The sequence below is a fragment of the Pristiophorus japonicus genome, chromosome 5, assembly GCF_044704955.1.
Source record: "Pristiophorus japonicus isolate sPriJap1 chromosome 5, sPriJap1.hap1, whole genome shotgun sequence".
In the NCBI taxonomy this organism is placed as follows: Eukaryota; Metazoa; Chordata; class Chondrichthyes; family Pristiophoridae; genus Pristiophorus; species Pristiophorus japonicus.
This window is the reverse complement of record NC_091981.1, coordinates 211,605,884-211,628,954: the sequence shown is the minus strand read 5'-3', so window position 1 is coordinate 211,628,954 and position 23,071 is coordinate 211,605,884. Positions and strand designations below refer to the sequence as shown.

The window sequence follows — 23,071 nt, the reverse complement described above, 5'->3', positions numbered from 1 at the left end:
CAAGGAATGATGAAGCAAGGATAAGGGGTGAATCATCTTCCAGATAAGAGGGTGTGCTTTCTCACAAACAAACAAGGCACTGATCAACAGATTAATTCAGAAAACTCTATCACACTATAATGAATCATCAAGGTTACAAGGCATGGGTGTACTGACTAGAGCCATATAAAGAACTTAAGCATTCCATCACAATTCGTAGAGATAAGAACAAAAGAATCAACGATGGTTACATCTCTACACAGAGCAAAAGCGGGTAATATTGTTTATTTCTTTATGACTATTGCTTAAGACATTGGCCTGGATTTTGCGGTTGGCGGCGTACCTACGGAGTATGCCACCTGCATCCGAACAGAATGCGCCCATAACTGATGGGGATCCTCCTTCGCAAACCTGCTAACGGACTCTGCGTAGTAGAGGGCAGTGTAATGGCCCATGGATCTCAGGGGAACACCGTGTGCAGGAGCATACCTGGGACCTCGTGGGCCGGGGCTCAATCAGGAAGGAAGCAACATGTATTTGGAGAATTGATCTTTCATGGATTCTTAGAATGGTTACAGCACGGAAGGCGGCCATTTGGCCCGTCGAGCCCGTGCCGACTGAAGCTTCATATTTGGGGAATTGATCTTTGAAGCTTTCTCAGAAAAAGAATAACAGGAAATAAAAACAGGAAAAGACCAAATAAATCCAAGGAAAAGAGGAGGCAGGTTCCAGTAGTTTGATGGCACTCAGGATAATCAGTATGAAATTCAGTTAAATTAACGTGTTACATTTCCATTTCTTTTAAAGGAACAAATATAAATTATTAATATAAGTTATTGGATGATTCCGTATATATGCCTGTCAATTTGTGCTAATATTCCATATTTTTCCAGGTCCATCCCAAATGAGACACTCGAACTCTATAACGTTATATATTACTGGATGTCATTTAATTGGAAAAAAATAATTAAAAAAAATTCCAGTACAGCATCAGATGAAGATTCGGGGTATCACCTTAAGCTGTGCAAACAGGCCCTGCGCCTATTTCCACCAGCTGTAAAATGTTTGTCGTAATTGCTCGGCAGTTGCTGGACAATTAGGCCAACTCTGCGCCAGCAATTAAGTTTTCAATGTCGGTATGATATCGGTGCGGATGATCTGTCCAGTCAGAACTTGACAGATCGCAAGTTTGGGATTTAGTACATGCACAAGCATGTACCCACCACAAATTCTGGCCCATTGAGTGTGTCAAGACCCGGTTGAACTCGACAAAGATTATTTGCAATCAAGATTGGTGTCAAGATCAAGAACCTTACAGGATCCAAGACTAAGGATCCTAAATTGGGTTTATTTACTTTGGGCTCAAAGTGTTTTATGGCTGGCTTGTAATTGGGTTGGGCTGCACATATTTTGCAGTGGATTACGAATCTCAATTGAGCCTGGCTACAGATTGATTCTCTGTTCAGTTTGGCATGTTGTACTGTTGGCTTCCATGCTAAGAGATGTACAGAGGCAGAGAGAGGCAATGGAACGACATGTTGTATAGTCCATTTCTGTTGGGCATCCATGTTGAAATTTAGATCTTTATTTTTTTAATGTAGTGTATGAAATGTTAGTTGCATTACTGGACTAATACTTTGAGTGACAATAATAGGGATATTCTCTCAATTTCTGATAACTAATTTCTCTTTAATTTCAGATGTTAAAGGCAAACTCAGTGAAGATCATTGTATCTTACAACATTCTAATAGGTAGGTGCATATGATGCCTTGTGTAGTAAATTACTACTTTATCTTTGATGGAGAATAATGGAATGTTGTACACTCTGAGCTTATAATAATTATTAAAGCCCTCTGGAGAGCAAGCGAGAAATCAGTGATGGCACTTTATTGTAGCCGTGTCTTCAATGTAAGCCAACTGAATGTTAGCAACTTCCTTTTGCTACTTCTTGCAGTCTTTTGTTATCACTGATGCTGAGTTGAGCAATAGCAAGATGATGTGCTGCCATGTTGCTTGATAGAAATGCTGTACAATGTTACCTACTCTTTGAATGTACATAGAACTGTGTAATGTCATCTTTGTGGGTATACACTATTTTAATTTTCTGTTGGAGGTGCGTGTTACTTGGGTAGTGTCACAGATTAAAAATTTTGTTTCCTTTCATTGCTAATTAAAGAAATAGCTGTTGTCCTTTGATCCAAAATCACATTGGCCCGGAGACTGCTGTCAACCTGAAAAATTTCTACGAACCTGATGGTCCGAGAGGTTTGGAGACTTGTGGTCCTGGGCCTCTATGCAAAGGCCTGCGTAGAGGCCCAAGTATTCCAGAGACATAAGCGCTTCGTAGATGTCCCTGGGATCATATGGGCCGGCCCAACCTATCTAAGTAGGGGTATTCCTAGTCATACTTGTTGTGAGTTCCGTATGTACGGAATCACCATAAGTATGAATGGGAATACCCCCAAAAACACACACTTAAAATAAATTTTAAAAAGCATCACATATTTAAAATTAATCAAAATTGAATTTAATTAATTATTTAAAACAAAAGTTGAATTTTTTGAAAAATAAATTTACATATTTCAAAGTGTCTAAAAGTAAATGAACCTTAGTTAACAGGATTTTAAATGTTTGTTGAAAAAAATGTCTGTCCTTTTAAAAGTCTTACGCTGATAAAAGCCATAAGACTACTTTTACCGGTCGTAAGAATTTCATGGGCATTCGCTGGGCAGAAGTTGGGCAAATAGCCCAGCTCTCCGCCCGCGGAGGCCCTTTACTTCCGGATGCATGCGGATTCTTGACATATCGCAAGTTCCGGGTTTAGGCACAGGCACTTTGCGTGCCTAAACCCGGAACTTGCGGGGTCCCTCCGGGCGCGTACGCACTTCGTAAGTGCCTGTCGAGTCGCGAATTCAGGGCCATTGTTTTATTTACTTAAATTGCTGGTGCCCATAAAGATGCAAGTAGCAGAGGTTTCCTATAATTTGATTGAGCTAACTTGTTTGGCAATATGTAAATTGAGAGAATCTATATCGACAAAATGGATACTCTTGTGAATGGCTGAATATCGGATTTCTTTAGATGTTTGTATATGTAATGTGTTCAAATGTATTTATGAATGTAATATCTTTGTATTAGTCTAAAAACCTGACTTCAAAAAAAAGAATAGGCTAAAAACGGTTCCAAAACAGCACTACAGTTCTTACGATGCCGAGTGATAAATCAGACTGAAGGCTCACTTTTTTAAAGTCTCTGCTTAAGGGACATTATCCTGTGTGATGCTGAAAATGGTACAAGAAAACAAAACTGATTAATTTCACATTATCAGTTTAAGTTTTAGTCATTGTAAATAAAAATACAATTCCAATTTGGCACTATTGGTAGAAGTTTTTGGGCTTAAGCTCTACTTCAGGGCCTAAGCGTGCCATCCCAGGCCGAAAGGACTCTGCACTAGAATGGCAGCGGCTTCAGTTTTCAGCCTCGGCCCTTTTCCAACCTCAGCACTTCTGAGCGTCCCTCGTTACCCTAGCAACATCAGTTTTTGGCACAGGCCTTAAGCTCCACCCACAAAGCTTAAGGCCAATATGCGCCGCTCCAAATTCAAAGTTAATTCTGGCGAAACTTGGATTTTTTTTGCTGCATTTGGGCCACTAAAAAATCGTATGTACCTCTTCAACTGCACCAAAAATCACCCATGTGGAAAATTGAGCCTGTTGTCTCCAGATGAGACGTTAAACTGAAGCCCATAGCATTATAAAGAACAACGGGTTTCCTCAATGTCCTGGCCAATATTCTTCTCTCCACCAACACCACCAACACAACAGATTTACTGGTCATTCACCTCAATTACTTTTTGTGGGACCTTGCTATGTGCTTTTTGATGCAATGTTGGCTAAATAAATAGTAATAGTGATTGCACTTCAAAACAAATTCATTGGTTGTGAAGTACTTTGGGACATCCTGAAGAGCTGATTAAATGAAAGTTGATTTTCCTTTCTATTTCTTCTTAAGTTTTATAAAAAAATTTTAGTTGTCTGGTTTATCAGTGGTCCATCTTAACCATGTGATTTAGAAACATAGAAAATAGGTGCAGGAGTAGGCCATTCGGCCCTTCGAGCCTGCACCACCATTCAATAAGATCATGACTGATCATTCACCTCAGTACCTCTTTCCTGCTTTCTCTCCATACCCCATTGATCCCTTTAGCCATAAGGCCCATATCTAACTCCCTCTTGAATATATCTAACGAACTGGCATCAACAACTCTCTGCGGTAAAGAATTCCACAGGTTTACAAGTCTTGAGTGAAGAAGTTTCTCCTCATCTCGGTCCTAAATGGCTTACCCCTTATCCTTAGACTGTGACCCCTGGTTCTGGACTCCCCCAACATCGGGAACATTCTTCCTGCATCCAACCTATCCAGTCCCGTCAGAATTGTATATGTTTCTATGAGATCCCCCCTCATTCTTCTAAACTCCAGTGAATACTGGCCCAGTCGATCCAGTCTCTCCTCATATGTCAGTCCTGCCATCCCGGGAATCAGTCTGGTGAACCTTTGCTGCACTCCCTCAATAGCAAGAACGTCCTTCCTCAGATTAGGAGACCGAAACTGAACACAATATTCCAGGTGAGGCCTCACCAAGGCTTTGTACAGCTGCAGCAAGACCTCCTTGCTCCTATACTCAAATCCCTGAGCTATGAAGGCCAACATGCTATTTGCCGCCTTCACCACCTGCATGCCAACTTTCAATGACTGATGTACAATGACACCTAGGTCTCGTTGCATCTCCCCTTTTCCTAATCTGCCGCCATTCAGACAATATTCTGCCTTCATGTTTTTGCCACCAAAGTGGATAACCTCACATTTATCCACATTATACTGCGTCTGCCAAGCGTTTGCCCATTCACCTAACCTGTCCAAGTCACCCTGCAGCCTCTTAGCATCCTCCTCACAGCTCACACCGACACGCAGCTTAGTGTCATCTGCAAACTTGGAGATATTACTCTCAATTCCTTCATCCAAATCATTGATGTATATTGTAAATAGCTGGGGTCCCAGCACTGAGCCCTGCGGCACCCCACTAGTCACTGTCTGCCATTCTGAAAAGGACCCGTTTATCCTGACTCTCTGCTTCCTGTCTGCCAACCAGTTCTCTATCCACGTCAATACATTACTCCAATACCATGTGCTTTAATTTTGCACACCAATCTCTTGTGTTGGACCTTGTCAAAAGCCTTTTTAAAGTCCAAATGCACCACATCCACTGGTTCACCCTTGTCCACTCTACTAGTTACATCCTCAAAAAATTCTAGAAGATTTGTCAAGCATGATTTCCTTTTCATAAATCCATGCTGACTTGGACCGATCCTGTCACTGCTTTCCAAATGCGCTGCTATTTCATCTTTAATAATTGATTCCAACATTTTCCCCAATACTGATGTCAGTTTAACCAGTCTATAATTCCCCGTTTTCTTTCTCCCTCCTTTTTTAAAAAGTGGTGTTACATTAGCTACCCTCCAGTCCATAGGAACTGATCCAGAGTCGATAGACTGCTGGAAATGATCACCAATGCATCCACTATTTCTCGGGCCACTTCCTTGAGCACTCTGGGATGCAGACTATCAGGCCCTGGGGATTTATCGGCCTTCAACCCCATCAATTTCCCTAACACAATTTCCTGACTAATATGTCATTGGTCCTTAATGACATTTTTAGAATCATAGAATTAGACCTGTGATTGATTATTGCTAATCACGTGACTCTATAAATTTGTGGTTCTCAGTGCCTCTGGCACAAGGCAGAAAACCCCATTAGTAACTAAAGCCTGAAAAACTTATAAGCTTGAAGATTAAATAAGTTTACTTACAGTAATCATTCTATTCAATATGTTTTTCCCCACAATTAATGTACAGGATACTTCATTCTCCCAGAAAGTTTGGCTTAGCCCACTTGTTGGGGAGTGCGACATTGAGGAGGTGGGGGGCTCGCAACTTGCCATAAAAGGAAATGTTGTGGTGACGCACAAGTGGAATAAATATGCACAAAGTTACAGTGGAGACATGTAGCCATATAATGCTCATTTTGGTGCTAAAGATTTGGATGCCTTTCATTCTTTGTCTTTCTAAGGCTAATACAAGTCTTTCAATTACAATAGAATATGTGTCATCACTCTGGCAGGATCTCACCCTGTGTTACAGAGCGGGAAAAAAATAAAAAGTATTAGCTACCAAATCAGTGCCAACTGTAGTCGACTACAAAACAAGGTTTCAGGAAAATCTAAGCGGGTAAGTTATTTTTTGCTTTTTATTTGAATCTCTTCTCTTTCCTTACATTCTCTCTCCTCTGACCATAGATGTAGAAGAAAATGCATACAATAACTTGTCATGCTGTGTAATTTTACCCATTTTAATCTCAATTTAGTTTTCTATTCAAATTGTCAGAATACTCTTATTTTGAACATTTTATTTTTTAGAGTATTAATTCCATGACCAAGTCCTTTTTTTTAAAAAAAAAACATAGCCTGCATAGTAATCTCTACATCTCTAACTTTTTCCAGTTCTGATGAAGAGTTATCGACCTGAAATGTTAATTCTGTTTCTCTCTCCACAGATGTTGCCTGACCTGCTGAATATTTCCAGCATTTTCTGTTTTCATTTCAGATTTCGGCTCTCTGCAAGTGCACCTCAGCTAGTCCCACTTCCCCACCCTTTCCCCATAGCCCTGTAAATTATTTTCTTTCAGGTACTTACCCAATTCCCTTTTGTAAACCGTGATGGAACTGTCTCCACCACCCTTTCAGGCAGGGCATTCCAGATCCTAACCACTTGCTGTGTAAAAAAAGTTTTTTCTTATGTCACAATTGATTCTTTTGCCAATCACCTTAAATCTGTGTCCTCTGGTTCTCAACCCTTCTGCTAATGGGAACTCTCTATCGACTCTCTCCAGACCCCTCATGACCCCTCTATCAAATCTCCTCTCAATCTTCTCTGCTCCAAGGAGAACAACCCCAGAACACTTGACCCCCTCCGTCCTTGCAAATTTCGCCCCATCTCCAACCTTCATTTCCTCTCCAAAGTTCTTAAACGTGTTGTTGCCTCCCAAATCCACGTTCATCTTTCCCAGAACTCCTTGTTTTAATCCTTCCAACCAGGCTTCCGACCCTGCCACTGTACTGAAAACTGCTCTTACCAAGATAACAAATTACATCCTAATTGACTGTGACAAAGGTAATCTATCCCTTCACGTCCTTCTGGACCTGTCTGCAGCCTTTGACACAGTTGACCACAAAATTCTGCTCCAACACCTCTCCACCATCGTCTTGCTGGATGGGACTACACTCGCCTGGTTTCATTCCTATCTTTCCAGCCGTAACCATAGAATCACTTGCAGTGGCTTCTCTTCCCAATCACACACTGTCACCTCTGGTGTTCTCCCAAGGATCTCTCTTTAGCTCCATCCTTGTGCTCATCTACATGCTGCCCCTCTGTGTTGCAAGATGATATCACCACGTGAGTTCACGTGTACACTGATGATACCCAGCTCTACCTCTCTTCCACTTGTCTCAAACCCTCCACCGTCTCTATACTATTAGACTGCTTGTCCGGCATCCAGCACTGGATGAGGAAATTTCCTCCACTTAAAAACCAGGAAGACCGAAGCCATTGTCTTCGGATCATACCACAATATCCATTCCCTTTCCACAGATTTGATCTCTCTCTCCGGCAGCTATCTAAGGATGACCAGGTCTGTTTGCAACCTTGGTGTCATATTTGATCACGAATTGAGCCTCCTACCTCTTATCCGTTCTATCACAAGGATGGCCCATTTCCATCTTCGTAATATTGTCCATCTCCGCCCTTACCTCAACTTATCTGCTGCTAAAACCCACATCCATGCCTTTATCACCTCTAGACTTGACTATTCCAATTCACTCCTGACCGGCCTCTCTAGTTCTACCCTCCATAAACTTGAGGTCATCTAAAACTCTGCTGCTGATGTGCTAACTCGCACCCAGTCCCGCTCTCCCATCTCCCCTGTGCTCGCTGGCCTACATTGGCTCCCAGTTTCTCGATTTTAAAATTTGCATCCTTGTTTTCAAATCCCTCCATGGCCCCACCCCTCCATACCTCCTTAATCTCCTCCAGCCCTACAATCCCCCTAGACATCTGCTCTCCACCAATTCTGGCCTTTTGAACATCCCAGATTTTAAATGCTCCACCTTGGCGGTCGTGCCCTCAGATGCCGAGGTCCTAAGCTCTGGAATTCCCTCCCTAAATCTCTCTGCCTCTCCACTTCTCTTTCCTCCTTTCAGATGCTCCTTCACATCTACCTCTTCAACCAAGCTTTTGGTCGTCTGCCCTAACATCTCCTTATACGGCTCAGTGTAAAATTTTGTTTTTGTTTGATAACACTCCTGTGAAGCGCCTTGAGACATTTTATTACGTTACAGGCGCTATATAAATATAAGTTCTTGTTTGAAAATTTATATTGTGCTCAAGTGAAACTGAATCTGATTTTTGTACTTTATCAAACTGTTTTCATCGTGTAGAATAGCTGAAGCTATGCACTGATGGTTTCATTGACCTTTGCGCAATAATCCTTATTTCCTGATTTGTACAGGTTATGAGGCACATCCATTCTCCAAAGTTCCCTATTTTGCCCCAGTGTTTCCATATTAATTATTTTACATTTGCCTACAATTCAATTCAATTTAGTTGGATATTTCATCCAGGTTTGCCAGGTTTTAAATTTCCTGTAAGATCCAGATCCTTCTGAATGTGGCTTCTAACATTTGCTGTACCTCCAATTTTAGTAATACCTGCAGACTTCAAGATCTTGTTTTCGATATCCTTGTGCAAATCTTATTCGAAGGATGTCCAATATTTTTGCGCTGCTTTTAGGCCACTTCGTTGCACACCATCAGATCCTGTGGGCCACATTAAATAATAAGATATTCATTGTGGTTTTTGGTGTGGCATAACCATTTCTAATGCTAACAACGAGTTATCTCTGCTAAAATTAATTTGGGGTAATTAAATACAAAGATAAGTTACCAACTGCGTGAATTTACTGCTCGGTGACTATTTCTGTTTTATCTTGTGCTGCTGGCTTTTATTGTTTGAATTTGGCAGTGCTGACATTTTGGATAAGTTTGTTCTCAGTGCTACTCCCTTATTGGTGGATTTGAGAATTACTTGTTGTTGTAAAAGGGCGTAGCCTTGGCTTCAGCTTCAGCTTCTAAATCAGGAGGCCATGGATTCAAGCCCCGCTCCCTGACTTGAACACATAATCTAGGCTGATACTTCATTGCAGTATTGAGGGAGTGCTCAATCATCATCATAGGCAGTTCCTCGGAATCGAGGAAGACTTGCTTCCACTCTAAAAATGAGTCCTTAGGTGGCTGAACAGTCCAATACGAGAACCACAGTCCCTGTCACAGGTGGGACAGATAGACGTTGAGGGAAAGGGTGGGTGGGACTGGTTTGCCGCACGCTCTTTCCGCTGCCTGCGCTTGATTTCTGCGTGCTCTTGACGATGAGACTCGAGGTGCTCAGCGCCCTCCCGGATGCACTTCCTCCACTTAAGGCGGTCTTTGGCCAGGGACTCCCAGGTGTCAATGGGGATGTTGCACTTTATCAGGGAGGCTTTGAGGGTGTCCTTGTAACGTTTCCTCTGCCCACCTTTTGGCTCGTTTGCCATGAAGAAGTTCCGAGTAGAGCGCTTGCTTTGGCATGCAAACCATGTGGCCTGCCCAGCGGAGCTGATTAAGTGTGGTCAATGTGCAACAATGTTAGAAATGCCATCTTTCAGATGAGGCATTAAACCGAGGCCTCATCTGCACTCTCTTGGACGGAAAAGATCCCATGGCACTATTCGAAGCAGGGCAGGGGAGATCTGATGTCCTGACCAATATTAATTCCTTAAACCATAAGACTAATAAAATCCAGATTATCTGATCATTTATTTCATTGCTATTTGCGGGACCTTGCTGTGTGCAAATTGGTTACCACGTTTCTCTACCTTACTACAACAAATACACTTCGGCAGTAATTCATTGGCTGTGAAATGCATTGCGACATCCTGAGGTTGTGAAAGGTACTATATAAATGCAAGTTCTTTCTCTTCATTCAGGTGATATAATTGGGATTACGGAGACATGGCTCCAGGATGACCAAGGCTGGGAACTCAAGATCCAGGGGTATTCAACATTCAGGAAGGATAGACTGAAAGGAAAAGGAGGTGGGGTAGTGTTGCTGGTTAAAGAGGAAATTAACACAATAGTAAGGAAGGACATTAGCTTGGATGATGTGGAATCTGTATGGGTAGAGCTGCGGAATACCAAAGGGCAGAAAACGCTAGTGGGAGTTGTGTACAGACCACCAAACATTCGTAGAGAGGTTGGGGACAGCATCAAACAAGAAATTAGGGATGCATGCAATAAAGGTACAGCAGTTATTATGGTGACTTTAATCTACATATAGATTGGGCTAACCAAACTGGTAGCAATACGGTGGAGTAGGATTTCCTGGAGTGTATTAGGGATGGTTTTCTAGACCAATATGTCGAGGAATCAACAAGAGGGCTGGCCATCCGAGATTGGGTGATGTGTAATGAGAAAGGACTAATTAGCAATCTTGTTGTGCGAGACCCCTTGGGGAAGAGTGACCATAATATGGTAGTGTTCTTTATTAAGGTGTAGAGTGACTCAGTCAATTCAGAGACTAGGGTCCTGAACTTAAGGAAGGTAACTTCGATGGTATGAGATGTGAATTGGCTAGAATAGACTGGCGAATAATACTTAAAGGGTTGACGATGGACAGGCGATGGCAAACATTTAAAGATCACATGGATGAACTTTAACAATTGTACATCCCTGTTTGGAGTATAAACAAAACAGGGAAGGTGGCTCAACCGTGGCTAACAAGAGAAATTAGAGATAGTGTTAAATTCAAGGAAGAGGCATATAAATTGGCCAGAAAAAGCAGCAAACCTGAGGACTGGGAGAAATTTAGAATTCAGCAGAGGAGGACAAAGGGTTTAATTAGGAGGGGGGAAATAGCATATGAAAGGCAGCTTGCTGGGAACATAAAAACTGACTGCAAAAGCTTCTATAGATATGTGACGAGAAAAAGATCAGTGAAGACAAACGTAGGTCCCTTGCAGTCAGATTCAGGCGAATTTATAATGGGGAACAAAGAAATGGCAGACCAATTGAACAAATACTTTGGTTCTGTCTTCATGAAGGAAGACACATATAACCTTCCGGAAATACTAGGGGACCGAGGGTCTAGCGAGAAGGAGGAACTGAAGGAAATCCTTATTAGTCAGGAAGTTGTGTTAGGGAAATTGATGGGATTGAAGGCCGATAAATCCCAGGGCCTGATAGTCTGCATCCCAGAGTACTTAAGGAAGTGGCCCTAGAAATAGTGATGCATTGGTGATCATTTTCCAACAGTCTATCGACTCTGGATCAGTTCCTGTGGACTGGAGGGTAGCTAATAAAACCCCACTTTTTAAAAAAAAAAAGGAGGGAGAGAGAAAATGAGGAATTATAGCCTGACATCAGTAGTGGGGAAAATGTTGGAATCAATTATTAAAGATGAAATAGCGCATTTGGAAAGCAATGACAGGATCGGTCCAAGTCAGCATAGATTTATGAAAGGAAATCATGCTTGACAAATCTTCTAGAATTTTTTGAAGATGTAACTAGTAGAGTGGACAAGGGAGAACCAGTGGATGTAGTGTATTTGGACTTTCAAAATGCTTTTGACAAGGTCCCACACAAGAGATTTGTGTGCAAAATTAAAGTACATGGTATTTGAGGGTAATGTATTGACATGGATAAAGAACTAGTTGGCAGATAGGAAGCAGAGAGTAGGGATAAACGGGTCCTTCTCAGAATGGCAGGCAGTGACTAGTGGGGTGCGACAGGGCTCAGTGCTGGGACTCCAGCTATTTACAATATACATCAATGATTTAGATGAAGGAATTGCGTGTAATATCTCCAAGTTTGCAGACGACACTAAGCTAGGTGGCAGTGTGAGCTGTGAGAAGGATGCTAAGAGGCTACAGGGTGACTTGGACAAGTTAGATGAGTGGGCAATGCATGGCAGATGCAGTATAATGTGAATAAATGTGAGGTTATCCACTATGGTCGAAAAAACATGAAGGCAGAGCATTGTCTGAATGGTGGCAGATTAGGAAAAGGGGAGGTGCAATGAGACCTGGGTGTCATGGTACATCATCATTGAAAGTTGGCATGCAGGTGCAGCAGGTGATGAAGAAAGAAAATGGCATGTTGGCCTTCATAGCTAGGGGATTTGAGTATAGGAGCAAGGAGGTCTTAATGCAGTTGTATAGGGCCTTGGTGAGGCCTCACCTGGAATATTGTGTTCAGTTTTGGTCTTCTAATCTAAGGAAGGACGTTCTTGCTATTGAGCGAGTGCAGCGAAGTTTCACCAGACTGATTCCCAGGATGGCGGGACTGACATATGAGGAGAGACTGCATCGACTGGGCCTGTATTCACTGGAGTTTAGAAGAATGACAAGGGGATCTCATAGAAACATATAAGATTCTGACGGGACTGGACAGGTTAGATGCAGGAAGAATGTTCCCGATGTTGGGGAAGTCCAGAACCAGGGGTCACAGTCTAAGGATAAGGGGTAAGCCATTTAGGACCGAGATGAGAAGAAACTTCTTCACTCAGAGTTGTTAACCTCTCGAATTCTCTACTGCAGAAAATTGTTGATGCCAGTTCATTAGATATATTCAAAAGGGAGTTGGATATGGCCCTTACGGCTAAAGGGATCAAGGGGTATGTAGAGAAAGCAAGAAAGGGGTACTGAGGTGAATGATCAGCCATGATCTTATTTGAATGGTGGTTCAGGCTCAAAGGGCCGAATGGCCTACTCCTGCACCTATTTTCTATGTTTCTATGAGTCACCAGGTCTTCACAGGGCTGCATATGACACACAGGCTGTAGTTTGGGCACCTTTGCTATAGTTAGCATGAAAAGTTTGTGTTTGTGACTGTCCTCTGCCATTATCAAGCCAATATTAGCAGTTGAGGAAAATTGATAGAAATAATTGTTTTAAAAGGTTGACACCAACAAATTTTTCTCCTTTTCTGGTGAATGCAAATTGTTTGATTATATATGTGTGCTTAACTTTGTTTCAGGGTGGACAGTTTCTAACAGAATTTGCCCCATTGTGCAGGATAATGTGTACAGATGGTGAGGAGTACACAATATACAGGCAAGGTCTTTCTCTTTGTTTTGAAGATTGTGATTGTTCTGAAGTTCAGTAGCTATTGCAACTATTGTAAAGTTCACATAAATGGGACTGTACCTTTGAGCACAAACATTGTAATTAGGATATTTCTCTGTGATGCATATCACATTTCTCTTTCACTACCTTTTATCCCCGATCTGTACCCATGAAAAGACCACCTGTCCATACATATGATAGAGGCATTGCAGTGCCAGAATTAGAGTTACAGGGGCCCCCTGTTGGCTTTTACCCCATGAGCTGCAACTGTAGCAACTACCATCAGTTACAGAGCCTTGAACACTGATTATTATACTTATCCATTATTTGGAGAAGGTGATGTCCTGATCAAGTCTGTAAGCAGCTTCTACAGGTTTAATGAGACCCTTTTGTATGGAGGCCTGACTGCTACTTGAATTGTACTTAAGTGTGACTGGCTGCAGTAGGAGTAGACATATAGGGGTTTAATTTCCTCATCAAAATTCCCTGTTAGTGTTGTTTCCAGAGTGTTCTTAAGAGGAAAATGGATGGACATCTGTTACACTCTATGCGTATTTCCGGCAATATCACAGCCAGTGGCAGGAGCATCATTTTGGGTGCTACAGTGATTCAAATCACATTCAAATAACCAAGAAGTGACAATTTGTCATCACGCTGCACGAGTTTCCTCCTGTTATGCAAGATGTGGGATGGGCACAAGCAGCATTCATATAAAGTTAGCGTGGGGAAACCTGAAGCTGTGTTTGAAAAGGGAAATCATTTAACTGACCAGGCAGCCACTCATTGCACTACATAAATAAAGTGACATCCAAAGTCGCATCAATTTTGAAAGCAGAAGACAGCAGTAAGCCCCTCGATCCTGCTCCACCATTGAATAAGATCATGGCTGATCTGATCATGGATTCCGCTCCACTTCTCTGCCCGCTCCCCATAACCCTTTATTCCTTTATCGCTCAAAAATCTGTATCTCCGCCTTAAATATATTCAATGACCAGCCTCCACAGCTCTCTGGGGCAGAGAATTCCAGATTTACAACCCTCAGAGACGAAATTCCTCCTCATCTCAGTTTTAAATGGGGTGGCCCCTTATTCTGAGATTATGCCCCCTAGTTTTAGTTTCCCCTATGAGTGGAAATATCCTCTCTGCATCCACCTTGTCGAGCCCCCTCATTATCTTATATGTTTCGATAAGATGTTTGCTTGTCCAGCAAGGACACTGGCTGATGCATTGTCCCTCCCTGTGCAGAAGAGTCAGCATTCACTGTGTGACAAGCAGTGGGCACAAAGTTTCATCAGTTCAGCATGTTTGTGCACTTGCAGTATCTTCCCCGCCCCACCTTGCTGTCATAACTTTTCTTTTGGATACAATCTCTCTTTTTGAGAGACTTTTACAGGAGTCTTGATGTGAGGCAACAAAGCCACCATGTGATAAATGTGGCTGGAGTTGTTGCAGATTTTAATGCCAGGAATTGGCATTAATCAACTTTATGCCATGGAGAATTAGTAAAGGACATTAACAGAAAAGTCTTCATCCCCAAGGCAAATCAGACAATAGGCTAATCTTGTTTGGGAACAGTTCATAAATGACTGACAGTGGTAGAAAAATAATTGAAGATGACCCTGGAATGGGATGTGGGAAAAGGAAGTTGTTTAATTTCATGGTTATATTAGCCATCATTTGAAGAACAAAACAAATAAATGTCCAGTTACTCTTATGTATGAAGAAAGAGTCAGACTGAATACTGTGAGCTCAAAGTAAAGTGTGACCGTAGTCTTTTATTGCAGGTCTCCAAAGTGCCTCTCCAACCTGTGAGGCCTCCTTAAATAATTGCTCCCAAGGGATTATGGGATCCCTTGGGACTCCAGGGGCTGAGCCCTCTGGTGGCTGTACAAAGTAAATACAAGTTTACATATATAACAACACTTCCCTCCTCCCCCCACCCCCCTAAAGTCAACAGTGTAACTATTTACAAGGTGTGTCGATCTGGGGTCCTTCTTGCCCTGGTTGATCATCTCGGGGCAAATGCTGTATTGGTGAAACGTCTGTTGGACCCTCGCTGGGCTACCTGGTGTGGTGAGTCCTGCTGGGCTGCTGTGAATAATGGGTTCTACTTCGTGGTCAACCGTGGTGCCGGTTCCCACTGGTGTGTGTGTTGGAGGGTCAAAGAAGGTAGGGTCCAAAGTGGGTTGCTCAGGATAGTCCGTGAATCTGAGTTTGATTTGGTCCAAGTGTTTCCGGTGAATGAGTCCATTTGAAAGTTTGACTCAAAACACCCTGCTGCCCTCTTTGGCCACATCAGTGCCAGGAAGCCACTTGGGACCTTGTCCATAATTCAATACAAATACAGGATCATTGATTTCAACTTCGCATGACACATTTGCGCTATCATGGTATGTACTTTGTTGAAGCCGCCTGCTCCCTACCTGTTCATGTAGATCAGGGTGAACTTAACGAGAACCTTGTCTTAAGTGCTCTTTTCATGAGCAGTTTAGCAGGTGGGATCCCAGAGAGTGAGTGGGGTCTCGTGCGGTAGCTAAGCAGGACTCTGGATAGGCGAGTCTGCAGTAAGCCTTCCATTACCCTCTTCAAGCCCAGCTTGATGGTTTGCACTGCTCTCTCTGCCTGACCATTGGATGTTAGTTTAAATGAGGCAGATTTGACATGTTTGATCCTGTTGCGGGTCATGAACCCTTTGAACTCGGCACTGGTAAAACATGGCCCGTTGTCACTCACCAGGACATCGGGTAGCCCGTGCATGGCAAACATGGCCCACAGGTTTTCAATGGTGGCAGCGGATGTGCTTGCCGACATTATCTTGCATTCAATCCATTTGGAGTATGCATCCACAACCACAAGGAACATTTTACCCAAGAACGGGCCTGCATAGTCGACATGGACCCTAGACCACGGGTTTGAGGGCCAAGACCATAAACTTAGTGGCGCCTCCCTGGGTGCATTATTTAACTGTGTGACATCTGTGCACGCAGGACTCGTAAGTCCACATCGATACCGGGCCACCACACGTGGGATCTGGCTATCGCTTTCATCATTACGATGCCTGGGTGGGTACTGTGGAGGTCACTGATGAAGGTGTCTCTGTCCTTCTTGGGAACCACTACCCAATTTCCCCACAGAAGGCAGTCAGCCTGTATAGACATTTCATCTTTGCGCCGCTGGAACGGCTTTATCTCGTCCTGCATTTCCACTGGGACACTGGACCAGCTTCCGTGAAGCACACAGTTTTTGACTAGGGATAGTAAGGGGTCCTGACTCACCCAGGTTCTAATCTGTCGGGCTGTGACGGGTGATTGCTCACTCTCAAATGCTTCCATGACCATGACTAAATCTGTGGGCTGCGCCATTTCCACCCCCATGGTGGGCAATGGCAGCCTGCTGAGAGCACTGGCAGTTTTCTGTGCCTGGCCTGTGGCGGATGGCGGAGTTGTATGCGGACAATGTGAGCGCCCATTTCAGGATGCGGGCCGATGCATTGGTATTTATCCCCTTACTCTCGGAAAACAGGGATATCAGTGGCTTATGGTCAGTTTCCAATTAAAATTTTAGCCCGAACAGGTATTGATGCATTTTCTTTACCCCATAGACACACGCTAACGCTGCTCTTTCAACATGGTGTAGGCTCTCTCAGCTTTAGACAGACTCCTGGATGCATAAGCAACCGATTGCAATTTCCCAAAATCATTAGTTTGTTGCAATACACACCCAGCGCCATATGACGACGATCACATGCTAGTATCAAACGTTTACATGGATCATACAACACAAGCAATTTGTTTGAGCATAACAATTTTCTAGCTTTTCCAAAGGCATTTTCTTGGCTTTTGCCCCATACCCATTCGTTCCCTTTACGTAGTAAGGCGTGCAGTGTTTCTAACAGTGTGCTGAGACCCGGTAAGAAGTTACCAAAGTAGTTCAGGAGTCCTAGAACCGACCGCTGCTCCATCACGTTCTGTGGCCTCGGTGCGTTCTCGATTGCCTCAGTCCTTGAATCAGTGGGCCTGATGCAGTCCGCCGCGATCCTCCTCCGAAAAACTTCACTTCAGGCGCCAGGAAACCGCACCGAGCGTTTTAACCTGAGCCTCAAGCGGTTAAGTCGACTAAGAACCTCCTCCAGGTTCTGCAGATGCTCTACTGTGTCCCGACCTGTAACCAAAATGTCGTCCTGGAAGACCACGGTACGTGGGACCGACTTCAGTAAGCTTTCCATGTTTCTCTGGAATATCGCCGCTGCTGATCATTTATAACAGATGCCCGTTTGGAATTCGAAGAGACCTTTGTGCATGTTGATGCAGGTGAGGCCCTTCGATGATTCCTCCAGCTCCTGCGTCACATAGACTTAAGTCAAATCCAGCTTCGTGAATGTCTTTCCTCCCACCAGCGTTGCAAAGAGGTCGTCGGCTTTTGGTAGTGGGTATTGGTCCTGCAGGGAGAAACGATTGACAGTTACTTTGTAATTGCCACAGATTCTGACGGTGCCGTCTCCTTTGAGGACTGGTACAATCGGACTGGCCCACTTGTTGAATTCGACCGGCGAAATGATGCCCCCTCTTTGCAGCCAGTCTAGCTCGATCTCTACCCTTTCTCTCGTCATGTGCGGTACTGCTCTCGCCTTGTGATGAATGGGTCATGCCCCCGAAATTAGGTGGATCTGCACTTTTGCTCGTTGGAATTTCCCGATGCCTGGTTCGAACAGCGAAGGGAACTTGTTTAAGACCTGGGCACACGAAGTGTTGTCAGCGGGTGATAGCGCTCGGACATCGTTCCAGTTCCAGCGTATCTTTCCCAGCCAGCTCCTGACGAGCAGCATGGGACCATCGCCCGGTACCACTGAGTGGTAGCTTGTGCACCGCACCATCGTAGGAGACCTTTACGGTAGCACTGCCGATTACGGGAATCAATTTCTTTGTGCAAGTTCTTAGTTTCGTGCAAACTGGAGTTAAGACTGGCCTTGAGGCCTTGCTGCACCACAATTTTTCAAAAGTCTTTTTGCTCATGATGGACTGGCTTGTGCCCGTGTCCAGCTCCATTGATACCGGGAGTCTATTTAGTTCCACATTCAGCATTATTGGAGGACACTTTGTGGTAAATGTGTACACCCCATGTACCTCTGCCTCCTTGGTCTGAGGCTCTGGTTCGTCGTGATCCGCCATGGAGCTGTCCTCCTCTGCAACATGGGGGTTTGCAGGATTTGCAGCTCGCCTATACATATGTTGGAGGTGTCTCATTGTTCCACAGCCCTTGCAAACGTACCCTTTGAAGTGGTATGAATGGAAATGATGATCACCTCCACAGCGCCAACAAGGTGTTAATGGCCTAACATTCATTACCCTTGATGGTGGACTCTGAGACATCTGCGGATATGCAGCTGCAGGCATGTGTGATCTGCCCTGTATGTTGCGATTTGAAAACAACATCACTTTGTTCACAGTACTTGTAGCAGCACTGGTGGGCTGAGAGATTTGCTTAGTATTGTCACTGGTGGCAATGAACGCCTGGGCTATCGCTATGACTTTACTCAAGGTTGGGGTCTCTACAGTCAAAATTTTGCGAAGTATGGTTTCGTGGCCAATGCCAAGTACGAAAAAGTCTCTGAGCAATGTGTTCCAAATGTCCTTCAATTTGGCAATGTCCTGCAAGGCGTCTTAGCTCGGCGACATAACTCGCTACTTTCTGGCCTTTAGACCTTTTGTAGGTGTAGAAAAGGTACCTTGCCATCAGAACACTTTCCGTCAGGTTCAAATGCTCCTGGACTAGTGTGCACAAATCGGCGTATGATTTCTCCGTGGGTTTCGCTGGAGTAAGCAGATTTTTCATGAGGCCATACGTTGGTGCCCTGCAGACGGCGAAGCGAATCGCCCTTCTTTTGGCAGCATTCTCTTCTCCATCCAGCTCGTTGGCTACAAAGTATTGGTTGAGTTGCTCCACAAAAGTTTCCCAATCATCTCCCTCTGAGAATTTCTCCAGGATGCCCGTTCGCTGCATCTTTGGGTTCGCTATCTGTATCTCGTCACCAGTTGTTATGTATGAAGCAAGAGTCAGACTGAATACTGTGAGCTCAAAGTGTGACCTTAGTCTTTTATTGCAGGTCTCCAGGGTGCCTCTCCAACCTGTGAGGCCTCCTTAAATACCTGTGCTCCCAAGGAATTATGGGATCCCTTGAAACTCCAGTGGATGTGTGGATGGTGGTTGTACAGAGTAAATGCAAGTTTACATTTATAACAGTTACCTACTAAGTATCTTCTTATTACAGTTGTATCAGAGGACGGTTATTGGAAGTAAATGAAAATATTCTCCAGGAGCCCAGCCTTCTACAAGCAAAGGTAAAATAAGGAGTGTCACGCACACTTAAGTTATTGGAGTTTGTTTTATTTATATTAATGAAAAACTCACGTTCTCTCTCTCTCTCTCTCTCTCTCCTTTAATTAGCCTTCCACAGAAGGATACATTGCTGTTGTGTTACCCAAGTTTGAAGAAAGCAAAAGTATAACCCAAGGTTTAATTAACCAGGAGCTGTATCAAGATGTTATTTCAAAAAGACACATTTCGGCAACAGAACAATTAAGAAATACTGACCTCAGTAGTCTAGGTCCTACATCCCCCAGCAAGTGTAAAGTTTAAGAAGTTGTTGAAGCTGACTTTATATCAGATAGAAAATAAAAGGAGCAATATGCTTTAAATATTTTTAAGTCTATTGTCTTTGAGCAGATGATGTATGTGATTTTTGTGAATAGATTTAAGTAGTCTCCAGTCTGCATCATATGATACTGAGTCAGTGGTGTATGCCCCTGTATTACTTACTTGGGCAACTGAGTGCCTTTTAAAAGAAAATGTCCCATTGAAAATGCACCATTTAAAAATAAATCCGTGTTGGCAGATGAATGATATAGTATTACATGTTTTTGCTGGAAATACCAGAACAAACGCTGTGTTTTTTTAAAAGGAGTATTTAAACCTACTTAGTGGAAATTCATGTGGTTCTAAATACATAATTACTTACTCAATAATTTACAAAGTTCTCAAAAGAGTATCGTGAAGGATTGTTGCTTAGTAACATGCATTTAAATGGAAAACACTGATAAAGTGGTAAATCTGTCATGCAAAAATGAGACCAGAGTTTGTGAAGACATTACTAAATCATACCTTAATAAAAGTTTGTTAAATGCCCTAAATTGTATTAAATTAATGGACTTTGTGTGCAGTCAGAATGACCTCAGTATTTAATGGGATAATTTGAATTAATGTACTAGAAATGTATTATTCTAACAAGGTTTCACCTTTTAAAATAACATTTATTCTGATTACTAATGACTCACCTTTGCTGATTGTGCTTGTTTTCTTAGTAGACTAGACAGTAACCCCACTCCATGGCCTAGCGATACATTTAATTTGGTAGAACTGGCTCAATTTAACTGTATAAATTGAGTAAAGTCTCTTAGAAGTAGGAATACCAGGAAATGCAGAACAGGTTAATCACACACGATGTTACAGTTCACCACCTACTGATGCGGAGTGCGTGTTGTGCTTCTCCAGAATTTTCTGCTTTTGTTGAAGGTGTCTCGAATGCTGATTTTTGGATTAGAGGGTACAGTCACTTGGTGTTTGTTATTGGACTTGTAGTCCAGAGAAGCTGCATTCAAATACCATCATTGCAGTTTGAGAATTTGAATTCTGTTTTTAAAAAAAAAATCTGGAATCCGTAAACGTGACCATGTCCTTTAGGGAAGGAAACCTACTATCCTTACCCAGTTTGGCCCATATGTGACTCCAGTCCCACATAAACGTGCCCTCTGATGTGGTCTACGACAAGCCACTAAGTTGAAACAAACTGTTAGAAAGGATCATCATCCCCACCACCTTCTCCAGGGAAGGTAGTGATGGGCTATAAATGCAAGCCTTGCCAGTGGCACCCACAACCTGAGAAAGTTTTGTTCCAGTCATACTTTCTTTGTTCATCAACAAACGGGTAGGATAAGGGTTTCTGGTTTTATCTTCAACCACTCTTGGGTGAGGTATTGCACAGTTACATGCAAAATACAGCTTCCTGTGCTCTGTCCCAACAATGTGCCTGGACCTCAGAAGAATCTCCAGTACTGCAGGGATTCCAACCTTTTGAAACGTGTCCAGCCCCCAACTCCAAATCGAGTGACTGGGCTGCTTTTATGCAGAAATGTGAGCCCCATACACAAACTGAGCCCCTCAGCAGTGAAGCTGCCCATGCATACAAACAAACCTCTCATACAGACAAAATGTGGCCCCAATACTCAAATACTTCGAGTCCTCCATCCTTCCTATTCCCTGCCCTCCTCTCCTACACCTTCCTTCCCTCCCTCTCTTGTTCCTTTGTATCCCAAATGAATTTTACTCAAATCACTTGAAAATACAGGACATCTCTATATCAGCACTCAAGTTATAATGACTTGTTGAGTGTGTGATTTCATCTGGGTAATCATTAGCAACTACAATTTTAAAGTAAAGTATGTTAAATTAACAATTTTTATCTTTTGTATTCATCGCAGAGAAATTTTGCAACAGGAGAATCACATTTAATAGGATGCTGCATCAGACATCTTCATTATTCATCAGCGAGCTTCTGGGCAGTCAACACATTCTGAGGCAATGTCATTTAGTTTTAATAGATAATTGAAGTTTGAATTATACATAACTTTATGCTTTGGCAAAAGAAAGAACTTGCTATGTATATTCATATAGTCTTTAATGTAGATCTAGACATCTTCTTGGAATTTTCTATCAAATTTTAAATCTGTAATTAATGATTGGTGGTTTGGTCAGATTTGTTCCCTACTGCAGTGTGAAACATACACTAATTTCATTAGGATGTGATAAGGCAGTTAATAGCCTTAATCTTATTTCTTCATTGATGCCAAAGTAATTTTGGCCTTAAATTGTTTTTTTTTTTATAAGTACAAAATGTAAAAAGCAGAATATGATCATTAATAACTGGTGAGGAATTACATGAAAGAATTGTGGCTTGGTAATAACTGGGGCGCTATTAAATATCAAACATCTGAGTACTTAATTTATTGACGATGAATTGCAGTTACTGTGTATGTTCGGAACAAACAAAATATTAAATGCAAACACAAATTATTTTCTTCTCTTTTCCTGCGGGTTACATTAACTGGGACCAAGAAGGGAAGCAGTTGCCAGGTGTCTCCCACTGTCATTGTGTTTGGTGGAGCCATTGCAGATTCTCCCTTAATATTGAAGTTTAAAATTACAAATTTTGAATATAAATGGAGCAGGAATAGGCCATTCAGCCTTTCGAGCCTGCTCTGCCAGTCAGTAAGATCGTGGCTGATCATCTTGACCCAATTCCACTTTCCTGCATTATCCCCATAATCCCTTGATTCCCTTAATATCCAAAAGTCTATCAATCTCTGCCTTGAATATACTCAACGAATGAGCATCCACAGCCCTCTGGGTGGAGAATGCCAAAGATTCACTACCCTCTGAGTGAAGAAATTTTTCATCTCAGTCCTAAATGGCCGACCCCTTATTCTGAGACTATGACCCTGTGTTCTAGACTTCACAGCCAGGGAAATATCCTCCCAAGTCCTGTAAGAATTTTGTATGTTTCAATGAGATCACCTCTCATTCTTCTAAACCTTAGAGAATATAGACCTAATCTACTTGAAGTACTGGACTGTCTTGTATATCATGAGGAAATACTCCTATCCCATTCAAAATCTATACAGTATATCAGTCTTTCTGGGCTAGGGCTTTAAGAGCAGTGATGCTTTAACAATATTCAATACAAAATTTTTTTAGTCTGTCACCTTATTTAGAT

General features: G+C 42.7%; 1 protein-coding gene across 1 annotated transcript in view; it reads left to right on the top strand.

The window, feature by feature from the left end:
• The window catches only part of abitram (actin binding transcription modulator), a 33,672-nt gene extending 13,240 nt beyond the window's left edge, over window positions 1–20,432 (top strand). The window contains 6 exon segments of the mRNA XM_070881286.1: window positions 1,679–1,730; window positions 6,134–6,263; window positions 13,157–13,233; window positions 19,514–19,583; window positions 19,690–19,824; window positions 19,826–20,432. Coding sequence (XP_070737387.1) covers window positions 1,679–1,730; window positions 6,134–6,263; window positions 13,157–13,233; window positions 19,514–19,583; window positions 19,690–19,824; window positions 19,826–19,849 — 488 coding nt within the window. The 3' untranslated portion in view covers window positions 19,850–20,432.
• Window positions 20,433–23,071: the final 2,639 nt, after the last annotated feature.